The sequence below is a fragment of the Solea solea genome, chromosome 2 (assembly GCF_958295425.1).
Source record: "Solea solea chromosome 2, fSolSol10.1, whole genome shotgun sequence".
NCBI classification, from domain to species: Eukaryota; Metazoa; Chordata; class Actinopteri; order Pleuronectiformes; family Soleidae; genus Solea; species Solea solea.
The window spans coordinates 39,656,361-39,673,860 of NC_081135.1; the positions used below are offsets into that span (position 1 = coordinate 39,656,361).

At 43.9% G+C, this 17,500-nt stretch overlaps 3 protein-coding genes across 5 annotated transcripts in view; 2 read left to right on the forward strand and 1 right to left on the reverse strand.

Annotated features, from left to right (window-relative positions):
• LOC131444116 (abl interactor 2-like) overlaps nucleotides 1–4,107 on the forward strand; it is a 6,428-nt gene extending 2,321 nt beyond the window's left edge. The window contains exons 4-11 of one of the 2 annotated variants that reach the window (XM_058614274.1): nucleotides 292–309; nucleotides 511–593; nucleotides 1,868–1,996; nucleotides 2,313–2,410; nucleotides 2,568–2,783; nucleotides 2,939–3,106; nucleotides 3,316–3,459; nucleotides 3,560–4,107. In XM_058614274.1, coding sequence (XP_058470257.1) covers nucleotides 292–309; nucleotides 511–593; nucleotides 1,868–1,996; nucleotides 2,313–2,410; nucleotides 2,568–2,783; nucleotides 2,939–3,106; nucleotides 3,316–3,459; nucleotides 3,560–3,735 — 1,032 coding nt within the window. In that variant the 3' untranslated portion in view covers nucleotides 3,736–4,107. The remainder of the gene's footprint in view (nucleotides 1–291; nucleotides 310–510; nucleotides 594–1,867; nucleotides 1,997–2,312; nucleotides 2,411–2,567; nucleotides 2,784–2,938; nucleotides 3,107–3,315; nucleotides 3,460–3,559) is intronic. The other variant, XM_058614283.1, reaches the window with a different exon arrangement.
• Nucleotides 4,108–5,366: 1,259 nt separating this feature from the next.
• cnot11 (CCR4-NOT transcription complex, subunit 11) lies at nucleotides 5,367–11,335 on the forward strand. The gene is made up of 7 exons (XM_058614346.1): nucleotides 5,367–6,086; nucleotides 6,607–6,771; nucleotides 6,968–7,120; nucleotides 7,383–7,585; nucleotides 10,358–10,560; nucleotides 10,665–10,761; nucleotides 10,843–11,335. Exons 1-7 carry the CDS (start codon nucleotides 5,768–5,770, stop codon nucleotides 11,038–11,040), a joined length of 1,338 nt encoding a protein of 445 aa, XP_058470329.1. The 5' UTR covers nucleotides 5,367–5,767; the 3' UTR covers nucleotides 11,041–11,335.
• Nucleotides 11,336–11,604: 269 nt separating this feature from the next.
• Nucleotides 11,605–17,500, reverse strand: part of lcp1 (lymphocyte cytosolic protein 1 (L-plastin)) — a 6,381-nt gene continuing 485 nt past the window's right edge. The window contains exons 2-16 of one of the 2 annotated variants that reach the window (XM_058614241.1): nucleotides 17,340–17,418; nucleotides 16,628–16,776; nucleotides 15,956–16,079; nucleotides 15,735–15,867; nucleotides 15,571–15,652; nucleotides 15,309–15,474; nucleotides 15,008–15,150; nucleotides 14,825–14,917; nucleotides 14,524–14,719; nucleotides 14,365–14,443; nucleotides 14,150–14,264; nucleotides 13,566–13,699; nucleotides 13,177–13,297; nucleotides 12,834–12,958; nucleotides 11,605–12,568 (exon numbers count right to left, since the gene is read on the reverse strand). In XM_058614241.1, the coding sequence (XP_058470224.1) occupies nucleotides 12,436–12,568; nucleotides 12,834–12,958; nucleotides 13,177–13,297; nucleotides 13,566–13,699; nucleotides 14,150–14,264; nucleotides 14,365–14,443; nucleotides 14,524–14,719; nucleotides 14,825–14,917; nucleotides 15,008–15,150; nucleotides 15,309–15,474; nucleotides 15,571–15,652; nucleotides 15,735–15,867; nucleotides 15,956–16,079; nucleotides 16,628–16,776; nucleotides 17,340–17,403 (1,857 nt within the window). In that variant the 5' untranslated portion in view covers nucleotides 17,404–17,418 and the 3' untranslated portion in view covers nucleotides 11,605–12,435. Of the gene's footprint in view, nucleotides 12,569–12,833; nucleotides 12,959–13,176; nucleotides 13,298–13,565; nucleotides 13,700–14,149; nucleotides 14,265–14,364; nucleotides 14,444–14,523; nucleotides 14,720–14,824; nucleotides 15,151–15,308; nucleotides 15,475–15,570; nucleotides 15,653–15,734; nucleotides 15,868–15,955; nucleotides 16,080–16,627; nucleotides 16,777–17,339; nucleotides 17,419–17,500 lie in introns of both variants that reach the window. The other variant, XM_058614233.1, reaches the window with a different exon arrangement.

The following is a 17,500-nucleotide window of genomic DNA, read 5'->3' on the forward strand; positions in this document are numbered from 1 at the left end:
AGAGGGCGCCGTGAGCGGAACTAACACTTTAAATCTGGTTCTGTTAACCCTGAGCTAACAGTTAGCTCAGAGCTAGTAAGATTTGTGCTGAACAGGAAATGACTTCAATCAAGAATATTTACAATAAAGATTTAAAGACAATTAAAGAAAAGAAAATCAAAACAAAAAATATAGATATCATTTTGTTTCATATATAAACGTATATACACATATATATATATATATATATATAGTCATGTTTTATATTTTATTCTCTTCTCTCACTAACCTTCACTTCTTCTTTTTCTTCAGTGGTTATTGAGGTTCAAGGTAAGGACACGCCCACTCACACCTGTGACCAGCCTGTCACAATGATGACATCATCATCTTCATCATCATCATCATCATCATCTGTGATCTGTAAAACATTAGATCTTTGATCATTGCCATAGAAACATCAAGATAATCACCAACGAGCTGGAGGTGGAGCTTATTCTTTGTGTGTGTGTGTGTGTGTGTCTGTCTCCACAGGTTAATGATCAGACCGTGGGTTTGTCCACCAGGTCCAACTCCGAGACCCAGAGACCACTGAGTCCTACGAGGACAGGCAGGGGGTGTGTGCTCATTTATATAAGTCTAATGATCATTTATATAAGTCTAATGTTCATTTATATAAGTCTAATGATCATTTATATAAGTCTAATGTTCATTTATATAAGTCTAATGTTCATTTATATAAGTCTAATGATCATTTATAGAAGTCTAATGATCATTTATATAAGTCTAATGTTCATTTATATAAGTCTAATGGTCATTTATATAAGTCTAATGTTCATTTATATAAGTCTAATGATCATTTATAGAAGTCTAATGATCATTTATAGAAGTCTAATGATCATTTATATAAGTCTAATGTTCATTTATATAAGTCTAATGTTCATTTATATAAGTCTAATGATCATTTATAGAAGTCTAATGATCATTTATATAAGTCTAATGTTCATTTATATAAGTCTAATGATCATTTATAGAAGTCTAATGATCATTTATAGAAGTCTAATGATCATTTATATAAGTCTAATGTTCATTTATATAAGTCTAATGGTCATTTATATAAGTCTAATGTTCATTTATATAAGTCTAATGTTCATTTATATGAGTCTAATGTTCATTTATATAAGTAATGATCATTTATATAAGTCTAATGTTCATTTATATAAGTAATGATCATTTATATAAGTCTAATGTTCATTTATATAAGTCTAATGGTCATTTATATAAGTCTAATGTTCATTTATATAAGTCTAATGTTCATTTATATGAGTCTAATGATCATTTATATAAGTCTAATGTTCATTTATATAAGTCTAATGTTCATTTATATAAGTCTAATGTTCATTTATATATTCATTTATATAAGTCTAATGATCATTTATATAAGTCTAATGATCATTTATATAAGTAATGATCATTTATATAAGTCTAATGATCATTTATATAAGTAATGATCATTTATATAAGTCTAATGTTCATTTATATAAGTAATGATCATTTATATGAGTCTAATGATCATTTATATAAGTAATGATCATTTATATAAGTCTAATGTTATATAATAATATGATGATGAGAAGACAAAGTGTCTGTAGGTGTGAACAGATGAAGCTCAGCAGTTTGTTGGAAACTGAAGCTGCAACATGAGCCATCTGTCACACACACACACACACACACACTGTCACTGCTGTGTGTGTGTGTGTGTGTGTTTGTGTGTTAAAGGATGATCATCTTCATCCTTTCACTGTTTGTTTGTTGACGAGGAGGCGGAGACTAACTCTGAACTCCTTAAATGACATCATGTGTTCACTTCCTCCACATTTCGACACTGCAGGAAAAGCTCCCCCTACAGGACGTTGGAGCCAGTGCGCCCCCCGGTGGTTCCTCATGATTGTGTGAGCCCAGATCTACTTCAGAGTCCAGATCGAACCGCTTCACTGATCCACAGGCCACGGACATGCAGGTCCAACATGACACTCTGAGGCACTCTGAGACACAATGAGACACAATGAGACACTCTGAGACACTCTGAGACACAACAATGAGACACAATGAGACACTCTGAGACACTCTGAGACACAATGAGACACAATGAGACACTCTGAGGCACTCTGAGACACAATGAGACACTCTGAGACACAATGAGACACAATGAGACACTCTGAGACACTGATATTAAACAGATTTATGTGTACGACTGATTGGAAGGCAAACATCCTCCTACATCAAGGTTGATAAGGTGTGTGTGCGCGCGCGTGTGTGTGTGTGTGTGTGTTCAGTGGCAGCAGTCATCGCAGCAGCAGAGAAAACAGCAGCTGTGGATCAGTGGGTTTTCCCATCGCTGTGCCAACACCCTCCCCCCCCTCCACCTTCCCAGGTAACACACACACACACACACAGGATGATATTACAATAATCACATGAGCTCCCTCTTGTGGACCCATGACAACAGTGAAAGTGAAGTCTTTGCACCTTGTCACTCCTCCTTTAACCTTCCTCCTGAACTCCTCCTCTTCCTCTTTTTTATCCTCAAGTTTCTCCGACTGCAGGACCAGCAAGCTCCTCCTCCACTGCTCCTAACTCCTCCCCCTCCTCCACTCCTTCCTCCGTCTGCTCCTCCTCCTCCAACTCCACCTTAACACAACCCAACGCACCTGCTAACCCCGCCCCACCCCCAAACCCCGCCCCCAGCCTATCTGAAGAAGTGTCTTCTCCTCTTCCTGTATCCTCCCCTTTATCACCTGCTGAAGGTGGGTTTCCCTCTGTGTGTGTGTGTGTGTCTCATGATGGTGTGTGTGTGTGTGTGTGTCTCTCATGATGATGTGTGTGTGTGTGTGTCTCATGATGATGTGTGTGTGTGTGTGTCTCTCATGATGATGTGTGTGTGTGTGTGTGTGTGTGTCAGATCCAGTGGTCCCTCACTTCTTCAGTATGAATCGTCCTCACACTCGTCAGCAGAGTCCACAGTTGGGCGGATCTCTGCCGCACCGTCGCCGCCCCCCCTCCCTGACTGGTCAGCCTATCATAACACAGAACCAGGTGAACGGGGATTACCACGACAACCACAGCCCAGGTACGAGACACGCACATATATGTGTATGTATATATATATATATATATATATATATATATATATATATATATACATACACATATACACATATATGTATATGTGTATACATATGTATACAAAACAATGAATGGATGAATATGAATGGATACATGAATCATGTTGTAGAAGAAAACTCACTGTTGACGCCGACCCTCGGCCTTCACTTTCAGATGCCCCTCCCACTGCTGCTGAGAGCCAATCAGAGCCCGAGGTTCCCCTGCAGAAGTGTGCCGAGGACTCGGCTGTGATGGAGTTCAGTGACCCGTACGCTGAAGAGGATCCACCGTGGGCCCCGAGGACCTACCTGGAGCGAGGTGACGCCCACAAACCACCGCGTGTCCCTCATCTGCACTCACACAAAACACAGCAAAAACAAAAAAAATTATATTTGTTTTATCATTTATCGCCCCCTAGTGGTGGCCATCTATGACTACACAGCTGACAAAGAGGACGAGCTGTCTTTCCAGGAGGGAGCGGTCATCTACGTCGTCCAGAAGAACGAGGACGGGTGGTTTGAAGGAGTGATGAACCTGACCACGGGTCTGTTCCCCGGGAACTACGTCGAGTCCATCATGCACTACACTGACTGACCACAGGGGGAGCACTGCACTACACTGACTGACCACAGGGAGAGGACTGCACTACACTGACTGACCACAGGGGGAGGAGTAGTTTGTGGTTATTGTTTTTTTCAAGTCACAAAAATCACCAGCAGATCAAAGTGTGACTACAAACATGGCCGCCATTGAATTCAGAGAATACGATAGAATGTTTAAATACTGACACGTTCAGATTATTTTATTATCAATAATCTGATGTAATCTGTGTCTTCTTAAAGCAGTACTTCTCAAATAGTGGGGCGGGGCCCCCTGGGGGGGAGTGAGAGCTAGGGCAGGACATGTCATACAGTGGTTTATACAGATAAATAAATCAAAATAATCAGGTTCTCAATAGTATTTCGATTTGGGGGGGGGGGGGTTAAAACATTTCTGTCCTCTGGGGGGGGCGTGACAGAAAATAATAGAGAACCACTGTCTTCAAGGAACAGTTCAGTGTTTTTTTCCTTTTGTACGATGACAAAGATTTGAATGTTAGCATTAGCTGCTAAATTCAGAAAAGCACAATCACAACTTTAACGTCAATTATTATGAACATTTATCCATCATCTACCGCTTTATCCTCCACCAGAGGGGGGCGCTGTGCTGATCTCAGCTGGCATCGGGCGATAGGCGGGGTCACACAAAACTAAAGCCATGTTTGTACTAAACATTCATATTTAACGAAAAATAACCCATCAACTGCTTTAAAATGATCTTTAACACGTTCAGCGTCATCTATAAGAATAATTAAAAAACACACACACAGTCTGGAGTTTCAAAATAAAAGCCCTCACTTCAGTCACAGATGAATTTACTCTTAAGTTTGATGCAAACATTAAACACGTGTATTTATTGTGATTCTATAAATCAGTCCAGCTCATATATTACTGTGTGCAGTGTTTGTGTGGTGAAGTGAACACGCCACCTAGTGGTCATGTTGGACCTGTTTACAGAGTGTTTGCTGCATGACTGTGATTCAATATGATGTTTATTCATTTATTTATTTCCATTTTCAACCATAAACTTTCTGTGATAATGAGCCTTTAACATGGAACTGTGCCATAGTGTGTGTGTGTGTGTGTGTGAACCCTTGTTGACTGAAGTCGTAATGGACCTGTAATTTTGTGTGGAATATCCCTTTAACCAGTGGAGCACATGATCAGTGACGTCATCATTAACAACATGAACTCCACTGAAGTGACCTGAGATTTCAGAATAAATGTTTAAAAACTTTGTCTGAATTGGTCTGATTTAAAAAAACAACACTTGGTTTAGGTTTTGATCTTTTTAACAACAGTACAGGCTTCGTTGAGGGACACACTGCTGCCCTCGTGTGGTCAGTTTGTGTCACTGAGGTCAATCTGAACAAAGGATTTCTTTTCCCTTATTTATTATACAGTCAGTTAATCAAAGATATGCTAGAAGTATTCTGTGAATTCATAAACTTTCACTGCGTTCGTCTTCAGTATGAAAATGAAAAACCTTTTATTTTGAAACTTAAAGCGAGCGGAAATGATTGATCATGACATGAACAGCGGAACGACACTACCCATGGTGCACTGCGTGTGTGAGGTCTACACAAGCCTGTAGGCGGCAGCAGTGACACGTAAGTGACGTATGCTGTCGTCAAACATCAAAGGAGAAGAAGAAGGTTCAAACCGGCGGAGCAGAGCTCGTTTTAACTGTCGTAAAAAACACGTGAACGCACGCGGACACATCGCTTCTTTAACGTTTGTCAGTTTGTGGAAAGTGTTCTGAAATACGCGGCTCGCGCTGTGTGAACCTTGTGGCGCGGACTGCAGTTTTTTTGTTTGTTTGTTTGCGTCAGTTAGCGCTGCTATGCTAAGCTACGCTAACCGCTGCTAGCTCGTGTTATGGTTTTCAGGCTCGCTCTTCTCGCGTGAATAACATGTTTACGAGTCCCGTATTTAATAGTATGTTACTATAACAGACAATGTTTGACCCGCTGCACTGACGGAAAACACGCAGATTCCGAGCAGAGCCGAACGGAGCCGAACTAACGATGACGCTGGCGCCGAAGGAGCTGTCGAACCTGCTGAGCGTCGTCTCAGAGGAAGCCTGCGCGAGCTCCTTCGAGAGCCTCTCCACGCACTTCCACCACTACTTCGGGAAGGCGGAGCACTTCCGGGTGGGTTCGGTGCTGGTTCTGCTGCTGCAGCAGCCGGACCTGCTGCCCAGCGCCCCCCAGCGGCTCATCGCCCTCTACCTGCTCTGGGAGATGTACCGAACCGAGCCGCTTGCCGCGAACCCGTTCGCCGCCGTGTTCGCTCACCTGTTGAACCCCGCCCCAGCGGGGGAGGAGCCTGAGAAGCTACTGTCAGGTACGTGAGGAGAAGTGCGTTTAAAAACAAACAAACAAACAAAAAAAACAGTTTGTGATGTTTGTCACAAGATGTAGTTTGATGACGTCAGGAAGCGACTACTTCACATGTTCACGTCTTCATCTCACTGTGACACAGACGTCTGTAAAGCACTCACTCTCTCCCACACACACACACACACACACTCACTCACTCACTCTCTCACCCAAAGTCCACAGAGAAAACCAGTGATTTTAGCTGCTGCTCCTCTGCTGCCTCGTGTGGTCACTCTGTGTCACTGACGTCAATCTGAACACTAAAGAGACAAAATAAAACATTTGAACTTAGTGATGGAGGCAGCTGTGTGTGTGTGTGTGTGTGGGTGGGTGTGTGTGTGTGTGTGTGTGTGGGTGTGTGTGTGTGTGTGGGGCAGAGTGAAACGACTGTTAGCCGTGGTGTAAACTTTAGTTTGAACTCTGATGAGAATGTTGTGAAAAGTCTTTTGTCTTGACCCCTCCTCTCTGTCATGTGACCTGTCCAGGCTTCCTGCCGCCCATCACTCAGCCAGAGAAGTTCTTCCTGTCACAGCTGATGTTGGCTCCGCCCAGAGATCTGTTCAAGAAGACGCCGCGACAGGTGTCCAGCATGGACGTGGGCAACATGCAGCAGTCCATCGACATCAGCGGCCTGCAGCTGGCTCTGGCAGGTGAGTGACACACCTGTGACTCAGCACTTTACCTGTGACTCAGCACTTTACCTGTGTGTGAGAGTGTGTCACATTATATATGACATGATTATGTTGCTTTAAATGTGGAATAAAGTTCAAACCTTTTTACATTTAAAGTGCCAATGGTGTGTGTGTGTGTGTCTGTGTGCGTGACTGTGTGCATGTGTGCGTGCAGAGCGTCAGTCAGAGTTACCCACTCAGAGTAAAGCCAGCTTCCCCAGCATCCTGAACGACCCGGATCCAGATTCGTCCAACTCTGGCTTTGACAGCTCAGTGGCCAATCAGATCATTGAGTCACTGGTCACAGGGCCACGCCCACCTCTGGAGAGTAAGTGTCACTCATGTCACATCAGGAGGGAGTGGGAGGAGTCTTTAAATGTCACGTCCTTCACATGTTCTCATCTCTGTGTCTCTGCGTGTGTGTCTCTGCGTGTGTGTGTGTCTGTGTGTCTCTGCATGTGTGCGTGCGTGTGTCTCTGCGTGTGTGTGTGTGTGTGTCTCTGCGTGTGTGTGTCTCTCTGCATGTGTGCGTGTGCGTGTCTCTGTGTGTGTGTGTGTGTGTGTGTGTCTCTGCGTGTGTGTGTGTTCAGGTCACTTCCGGCCCGAGTTCATCCGCCCGCCGCCGCCGCTCCACGTGTGCGAGGACGAGCTGGCGTGGCTGAATCCAACAGAACCGGACCACAGTGTGCAGTGGGACCGGTCCATGTGTGTGAAGAACAGCACAGGTGTGGAAATCAAACGCATCATGGCCAAGGCCTTCAAGAGTCCACTGTCCGCACAGCAGCAGTCACAGGTGAGGGGTCACAGGTCAGGGGTCACAGGTCAGGGGTCATGTCATGACTCTCCAGTTTTTCCCTAACATTATCTTTATTGAGTTTTCAAAAATTACTTACAAAGTACATAATTATACAGAAATAAGAGTGCTCTCACATCAAAGGAAATACCCGGGGCAGCTGAATTATTGCCCAGGGTCAAACCAGCCCTCTTTCCAAATCAAGTATTTATAAAATAACATAGAGCAACACTTAGGTGAAAGTGCAAGTATAAAGAGCAACAACAACCAGCACAACTTATTTCACTTATTGTGGATGGTTCAAAAGTACAGAATAAATAAAAAATCAATAAATGAAGTGGGTAAGTAGTAAGGAGGACTTCTGATAACTACGTCTCGTCTGTGTCATTCCCCACATTACTTACATCCACACTCTCCATATATTCCATGAAAAGACCCAAATGCTTTGAAGTAGTGACAGTTTCCCTTTAAGAATGTAGGTAAAGTTGTGGATATTTCCTTAATCCAGTTAAGGAATTTGGGTTGACTGGTACTCCTCCATGAGAGTGCGATGACTCTTTTAGAAAGCAGTAAACATAATTCTAGACCTATGATGATTATCAAGATATAAACCGAGGATAAATAGTTTTGAGTCTAGGTCAAGAACTCAGGTCCCTTCTCCTCTCTACACCATGGCATCATTATACTTCTTAAGCTTTTGTGGCGTCACGTCGGCATCCAGTGATAGCAAAGCAGTATCTGCTTTTTCTTCCCGATGATGAAGAATATCCAACACACGCCTCACGTCATTATCAAGTCCCTGTCTACCTACAATGAACCCATTCTGGTCTCAAGCAATTATGTTTGGTAGAATTCTCTCTAGCCTTTTAACCCTATGCATCTTTAAGTCCACATTAAGAAGACTTATTGGTCTTAGGGTTTCACATTTGTTGCACGGTTTACCAGGTTAAGGCAGTACGCTTATCAAAGCTCCTCTTAATGAAACGGGGACGATTCCCTTTTCAAAAGAGTCCGGAAACACGTCGAAAACAGGGGACGGCAGTTTATCTTTAAATTGTGTATAAACCCATCTGGGCCGGAGGTTTTGCCTGTTTTCAAATGATCTATTGCTGTAGATATGTCCTCCTTAGTTATAGCTGCCTGTAAGAGCAGCACTTATTGGAGAACTTTCTAGCAGGCAAAGCTATTTGTCTTTCATTCTATTTATCTGTTGATTGTTGTAACTGGCATCAAAGCACCGTTGCCTTTAAAGTGCCTTTAAGGTGCATCGTCAAAGCCATGTTTTGTTATATATTGCCTTTGTAGATCTATCTATCATTAGAACTTGTACGACTTGTCGGTTTTACAACCTAACTGACTGTCTAACTGACTTCAAACTAACTTCAACTTAACTTAACTGCTGCTTAACTGTGTATGTGGAATAAACCTTCAGAAAGAGAAGGGAGCATTGAGCTGGAAAGACCAGCCAGCAGAAATGTGGACACTTATGAATCCTGAAATGGTAGGTGTTTGGAGGGTATCTGGCAAGAGATTTTGCTCTTGTCCCACATGCGTTATGTCTGAGCTGTATAGTTGTTCAAAAAAGACCTTAAACATTTCAATAATGTGTCCATCACTATTTTCAGCTCATTATTAATAATTGTTTGAGGCGCCAGGCTAATCATTTCATAAAATGTCTGTTAAATGCTGATTTAGAGGCAGAAAGTTTGTTATACTGTGTTCTTAGTAGCAGAAGTTTCCGATGGATGTCTGATAATATTCCCCCTCAAGTAGTTTGATCTCTGCTTCCATTATTTTGTCTTCTGATAAGTTTGTTTTGACTTAAACTTGACTCATATAAACTCATAAAGCTAATTATCTGACCTCTTATGTAGGCCTTAAAAGCTTCCCACCTCCAAGAAGATGATGTTGTTTGGTTATCTATGAAAGAAATACATTCTGAGTCTAAATGCCATTTTTGTTTAAATCTCCACCTAGGGGGGGGGGTCTCTCCTTAGTCTCAAGTCTTCGTATATTAATGAATGTGGTGCATGGTCAGATATTAAGATACTATCATAGTGACGGTCCTGTATTTTGTGTCTCAAATGAGCAGAAACTAAAAAGTAATCCATACGCGAGTGTGATTTATGAGTATTTTATATCCGTCAGATTAAGTTCCTTCATAAAGTGTTGTATAGTTTGTCTACTTTGAGTATGAGTGTTATCAACACCTGAGCTTCTAACCCATCCAGGGTTCAATGTGCACTTAAAATCCCCTACTATACTATAGCTACCAGGCAGAGATGAAATTGTAAGAAAGAGATTATGAAAAAACTTTGGAGCATGTATATTTATCGGGTTTATTCTTTCCTGTAGAATAATATACCTCCCAGTCTTGTCTTTAATAATATATGTGTATGTGTGTGTGTATGTATATACATGTATACATATATATATGTATATATATATATATGTATATGTGTATATGTGTATATATATATATATGTGTATATATATATATATATATATATATATATATATATATATATATATATATATATATATACATATATATGTATATGTGTGTATATATATATATATACATATATATATATATATATATATATATGTATATATATACATATATATATATATGTATATATATACATACATACATACATACACATACACATATATTATTAAAGACAAGACTGGGAGGTCTTATATGTATGTATATATATGTATGTATATGTATATGTGTATGGATAAAGAGCGTTTGTTGTTGTTTGTCAGCTGTTGGCAGAGCTGGAGAAGGACCCAAAGCTGGTCTATCACATCGGTTTGTCTCCGGCTAAACTTCCGTACCTGGTGGACAACAACCCTCTGGTCGCCATAGAGATGCTGCTGAAACTGATGCAGAGCAGTCAGATCACCGAGTACTTCTCTGTCCTCGTCAACATGGACATGTCCCTGCACTCCATGGAGGTGGTCAACAGGTAACACGCACACACACACACACACGTGTACACACGCTCACACGTATACACACACACGTGTATATAATGCTTGTGTGTGTGTGTGTGTGTGATCTGTTGGTCAGACTAACGACTGCTGTAGATCTTCCTCCTGAGTTCATCCACCTCTACATCTCTAACTGCATCTCCACCTGTGAGCAGATCAAAGACAAGTACATGCAGGTACGTGGTCTCCATGACGACGCCCACCCCGCAGTGCGTCTCCGTGACGACTGACCCTCCCCCCGTCTGTTTCTGTTATAGAACCGCCTGGTGCGTCTGGTGTGCGTCTTCCTTCAGTCTTTGATCAGGAACAAAATCATCAACGTTCAGGATCTGTTCATCGAGGTCCAGGCCTTCTGCATCGAGTTCAGTCGCATCAGAGAAGCTGCCGGACTCTTCCGTCTCCTCAAGACCCTCGACACTGGAGACAACCCTGCTGAGGCCAAACCCACCAAGTAACACTCAGACTCTGCCAACATGACAAAGATAAAGACATGAAAGACAAAAACATGAAAGACAGACAAACATGACAAAGACATGACAGACACAAATACATGACAGACATGAAAGACACAAATACATGACAGACATGAAAGACACAAATACATGACAGACATGAAAGACACACATACATGACAGACAAAAACATGAAAGACACAAATACATGAAAGACAAAGACATGACAGACATGTTCAGGTGTAAATTTGTCATCAAAACATTCACTTTGTTTCTCATTAAACTGATTTGACTTTGACTTTTGTTTATTTATTTATTTGTGTGTGTGTGTAGTAGTAGACTGTGAGAACATTGTTTTTCTGGTCTTGGTTTTTTGAGATTTAAGATGTGGTTTTAGGTAAGGGTCAAAGGTCAGTGTGTGTGTGTGTGTGACTAGAGCTGCAACTAACGATTATTTTCGTTGTCGATTATTTTCTCGATGAATCGTTTGGTCCATAAAATATCAGAAAACCTTAAAAAATGTTGATCGGTGTTCGTCAAACCTGGAAATGATGATGTTTTCAAATGTTTTGTTTTGTCCACAAACCAAAGTGATTCACTTTTAATGATTTCTAAGAAAATATTCACAATTAAGAAGCTTAAACAATCAGAAATCTTGTTTTAATCATGAAACAAACTTCATATCGATTATCAAAATAGTTGTCGATTAATTTAGTAATCGATTAATCGTTTCTGCTCTGTGTATGACAGATGTGGATTAGGGTCAAAGGTCAGTGTGTGTGACAGAGACCTATTAGGGTCAAAGGTCAGTGTGTGTGTGACAGAGACTTGGGTTAGGGTCAAAGGTCAGTGTGTGTGACGGAGACTTGGGTTAGGGTCAAAGGTCAGTGTGTGTGACAGAGACTTGGATTAGGGTCAAAGGTCAGTGTGTGTGTGACAGAGACTTGGGTTAGGGTCAAAGGTCAGTGTGTGACAGAGACTTGGGTTAGGGTCAAAGGTCAGTGTGTGTGACAGAGACTTGGATTAGGGTCAAAGGTCAGTGTGTGTGTGACAGAGACTTGGGTTAGGGTCAAAGGTCAGTGTGTGACAGACAAATTTTGTTTGAAAGTTTATTGATTTGTTTGAAAAGTTGAGACAAAAACATGTTTTTAAAAAAAGAGGCAGAAATCAAACTGATAATCAATCATCAATAAATATGAATCATCAGTGTTTGGTTATGATATTGATTAAGATTGATTATTGTAACAATCGAGTTAAACTTCAGCATTGTGTGGCTCCGACCTCCTGGGCTTTGACTCGGCCAATCACGTCCTTTCTGCCTGTGAGGAAAGCTTTGTAGATAGGAGGGATTAGCGGGCCCTGTGGCCCCGCCCCCATGGCCCCGCCTCCGTGGCGTCCTCACACCCTCTTCATGCCGCGCGCCATCAGGCAGGCAAACACTGTCATCACCATCTTGGGTTTGACCTCCACCAGGTCCTCGGGCAGCGCGTACACGCGGGCGCCGATCTTCCTCGCAGTGGAGATGGCGTATCTGCAGACGCAAGGAGGGCGGGGCTGTCAGTGTGTTGCCATGACAACCAGGTGACTGGATGACAGCAGCATGAACAGGTGACAAGTTCACATCAAACTAAGTGATCACTGATTACTGTGCTGTGAGACCTGACACACTCACACACACACTGCTGCCTCCATCACTCAGTTCAAACGTCAGTGACACAGAGTGACCACACGAGGCAGCGGCTGTGAGTGTGTGTGTGTGAGCGTGTGTGTGAGCGTGTGTGTGTGCGCGCAGTTACTTTGCATTGTTGAGTTTCTCGTCGTCACTGAGGTCGTCCGTCTTCAGCAGGTCGTATCTGACCGATCCAGACTGGATGGAGTCGATCAGGTCCAGGACCGGCATACTGCTGCTGATGGACGAGTCCTACACACACACACACACACACACACAGAGTAACCCTTCATTTACAGACGTGAGAAATGACTTTTAAATGGACTTTGTTGTTTATGTCGAAACGAATGAACCAAAACTCCAACCAGCAGCACATTAAAATCCCAGTGACCATGTTTTTACGATGGTTTAATGTCATCAGGTAACCCTGTGACGTTTTCCGGGTCGTCATGGCGACGTCCGTGGTTTACCTTAAAGCCAGAGATGTTTTTTTTCCCGGCCTGCGTCAGCATGTCGTTGACCCACGCCACGATGGTGTCGTCCGTCACCTTCTGTCCGTCGCCCAGGTCCTCCAGGATGTTCAGAGTGTAGCTGAGGACACACGCGTGTCCGTTAGCAACATGCTAACTGATTCTAATGCTAATGCTAACTTTCAGAACATCGCTAAAAAGCAAACAATCAGGCGTGTTAGCATTAAATGTGGAGAAACAGCAGGTGATGCTATGCCCCGCCCCCATCAAACCTAGTAAGCCACGCCCTCTCCTGACCATAATTGGAAGTTAAACTTCCAGACACTCTGTCGCAGCGTCTCTAATGTAGCCGGTGTTTTGAGGGACACACAGTGGTGAAGCGTCGTTACCGTCTCATGAGCTGCCACAGCAGAGCCAGAGTGAGGGTTCGATTCCCGGCGTTCAGGTCCTGACCCGCGATGCCCACCAGAGAGAACTTGGCCTCCTTCTTCCCGAGCTCCACGGCGTAGTTACAGTTCTCCAGCTGCGATAAAACGTCAACGTACGAAAAGTTTGAGTGTGGTCGTCCTTTGTCAAAATTCTTCTACACAAATGATCGCGTTCGGTTCTCGTGTTCCAATCTTTGAGATTCTAACATCGCAAAGAACTTTAAAACATCACGATCAGACAAAAAGTTTCCTGTTTGGCACGTGTTCATTGCATGTGTGTGTCTGAAAGTGAACGCGTCGGGAATGCGTCGTGAATGCGTTGTGAACGTGTTGTGAACGCGTCGTGGTCGCGTTGTGAATGCGTCGTGAACGTGTTGTGAACGTGTCGTGGTCGCGTTGTGACTGCGCTGTGATTGCGTCGTGATCGTGCCGTGAACGCGTCGTGAATGTGTTGTGAATGCGTCGTGAACGTGTCGTGGTCGCATCGTGAATGCGTTGTGATTGCGTCGTGATCGTGTCGTAAGCGTGTCGTGAACTCGTCATACCTTCTTCATGTTACTGCCCAGTTTAGAATATGGAGGCTTGTTGACTCGATCCCAGTCCACAGGAACCTTGATCTTCTCGTACAACTGGAAAATCACCAGAGCGTCATCGATGTCTCTGCGCACACACACACACACACACACACACACACACACAGTCTGCGTCACATGATCACGTCTGTATCTCACTCTGTGTGTGTGTGTGTGTGTGTTCTCACGTGTATAAATGATTGACTCGAGGATTCACTCCCAGAGAGTTCATCCAGTTCCTGAAGGTTTTTTCTTCTCTGGTTTCACCTGAACAAAAAAAACGCAACATAATGACACTGACAGGAAGTGGTGGACACTGACAGGAAATGGTCAGGTGGTGGTCTGACCTTCGATGGAGCTCCAGTCGATGTCCTGGTTCTCGGGTTTCTTCAGAGCCGGGTACTTGTTGAACAGATTAGCGACGAAGGCCAGGTTGAGTTTGGGATTTCCTCTCACGACGTCTGGAGGCATCACGAACTGTCTGCAGCCCAGACGCTCCGCCTGCTCCAGCATTAGCTCCGCCCTCTTCAGGTCGTCCTTCTCCTGCACGCACACAGCGAGGACCAGGTGAACACACACACACACACACACACACACACACTCACACACTCACACACTCAGGTGAAGTATAAATGCTGTCACTCTGACCCTCAGTCCTGATAGGTCCATGACGATGGGCGGGACTTCCTCGTCTCCTTTAGGAGACACCTGGTTCAGCAGGTGATAGTACGCTCTGGAGTCCTGCACACACACACACACACTGATTATAACTGACTGACTGAGAGTTTGTGTGAATGAATGAATGTGTGAGTGTGTGTGTGTGTGTGTAACCTTGATGTCCGAGCTGAAGTTGTTGATCTTGTTACTTCCCGCCTCTTCCAGGTGATAGTTGGCCCAGCGCAGCAGCAGCTCCTCAGGAGACAGTTTCATCAGATCCTCCAGACTCTCTCCATCACGCAGCAGAGCGATCAGAGCTACACACACACACACACACACTGTACACCTGCTGCCAGCAGAGACTCAGGGTGATAGACACACACACACACACACACACACACACACACTGTACACCTACTGCCAGCAGAGACTCAGGGTGATAGACACACACACACACACACACACACACACACACCTTCGTTCTTGGTGAGCTCGATGTCGGCGAACAGTCCGATCTTGATGACCTGCCACAGCAGACCCAGGACCAGGTGCTGCCTGCCCTCCTTCAGGTCCTCAGCTCCAATGTTGACCACATGGCAGCCGATGGCAGAGGCGGAGTTCAGAGCCAGGTTCAGGTTCTCCTGTAAGCACACACACACACACACACACGCTCAGTGACACACACACACACACACACACACAGAGAGAGCAGGTGAGTGTGAGGAGGGCGCCCTCACCTGGATGGTGAAGGGCGTGAGCTTCTTCTTGTTGATGGTCCTCTCGTCGATGGTGTCAGGGACGGACAGATTGATCATTTTACTGAGAGCAGAGGTCAAAGTTCACCATCATCACTGAGGTTCACGCTGAGGTCATGTGACTGTGTGTGAACACATGAACGTACCACAGGATGATTCCGTCGCCCACAGCCGCGAACAGGTCGTCGTTGTTTGGATCCATCGCAACCACATGTTTACAGTCAGAGTCTTTCTCGAGAGCTTTGTTGATCCAGTTCACAAACGCCACTTTCTCCTCCTCTACACACACACACACACACACAACTGTAAGTGTGTGTCTGTGTGTCGGTGTGTGCGTGTGTGTGTGTGTGTGTGTGTGTGTGTGTACCTGAGTATGAATGTTGTGTTCCAGTTTGCTCTGATCTTCCTGCCACGTTACAGATTCCTTCTTTCTTGTTTATGGCTTTTCTGAACGTTTTAGCAACTTCAGTGCTTTTTAACCCGTGAACAATCTGATGATGACAACACAACAACAACAACAACGATGATGAGGACAACACAACCCAACAACAACGATGATGACAACACAACCCAACAACAACGATGAGGACAACACAACCCAACAACAACGATGATGAGGACAACACAACCCAACAACAACGATGATGAGGACAACACAACCCAACAACAACGATGATGACAACACAACCCAACAACAACGATGAGGACAACACAACCCAACAACAACGATGATGAGGACAACACAACCCAACAACAACGATGATGAGGACAACACAACCCAACAACAACGATGATGACAACACACAACACAATGATAACACAACACACGATGACAACACAACACAACAACAAACAATGATAACAACACAACAGCAACGATGATAACACAACAACGATGATGACAACACAACAACAATGATGACAATACAACAAACAATGATGATGACAACACAACAAACAACAGAAATTGAAACAAAATGATTTGTGGTCCTGACTCTTTAGCCCCTGTGTGAAGGAAGAGTTGTGACCTTTGACTGACCTGGGTGAATTGGTCAAAGGTCAGCGTGTGGCTGCTGCAGGTCAGGTCCTGGACGATCTCTCTGACCTTGTATCCAGGCAGAGGAAGATTAGCCGCTCTGAAGAGTTCGTTCAGTTCATCTTTGCTGATGAAGCCATCGTTGTTTATGTCTGTGACACGGGGGGCGGAGTCACAGGAGAACAAACATCAAACAGATTAGTGAGGGAGGAGAGTGGGCGGAGTCACAGGAGAACAAACAACAACAGGTTAGTGAGGGAGGAGAGTGGGTGGAGTCACAGGAGAACAAACATCAAACAGATTAGTGAGGGAGGAGAGTGGGCGGAGTCACAGGAGAACAAACAACAACAGATTAGTGAGGGAGGAGAGTGGGCGGAGTCACAGGAGAACAAACAACAACAGGTTAGTGAGGGAGGAGAGTGGGTGTAGTCACAGGGGAACAAACAACAGGTTAGTGAGGGAGGAGGGTGGGCGGAGTCACAGGAGAACAAACAACAAATGATTAGTGAGGGAGGAGTCACAGGAGAACAAACAACAACAACAGGTTAGTGAGGGAGGAGAGTGGGCGGAGTCACAGGAGAACAAAAAAACAGATTAGTGAGGGAGGAGGTGGGTGGAGTCACAGGAGAACAAACAACAGATTAGTAAGGGAGGAGAGTGGGTGGAGTCAGGCTTCACACCAGATCAACATATCATCTTCATCATCATGACTCACCTATCTTCATGAAGGCGTCTCTCAGGTCTTGTATCTCCTCAGCAGAGATGTGAGATGAGTCCATGTTTGAAGTTTGATCCTGAGACAGAAAGTAAGTCAACTTCTGTTTTTATGTTTGACAAACTACATGGAGACTGTCTCACTGTCTCACTGTGTCTCAC

Bases quoted from the DNA above. Each gene is read 5' to 3' on its own strand.
- cnot11 (XM_058614346.1), top strand. From the start codon at position 5,768: ATGACGCTGGCGCCGAAGGAGCTGTCGAACCTGCTGAGCGTCGTCTCA. The intron at 6,087-6,606 runs GTACGTGAGGAG...TGACCTGTCCAG, and splicing joins GCCTGAGAAGCTACTGTCAG to GCTTCCTGCCGCCCATCACT. The intron at 10,561-10,664 runs GTAACACGCACA...TCTGTTGGTCAG, and splicing joins TCCATGGAGGTGGTCAACAG to ACTAACGACTGCTGTAGATC.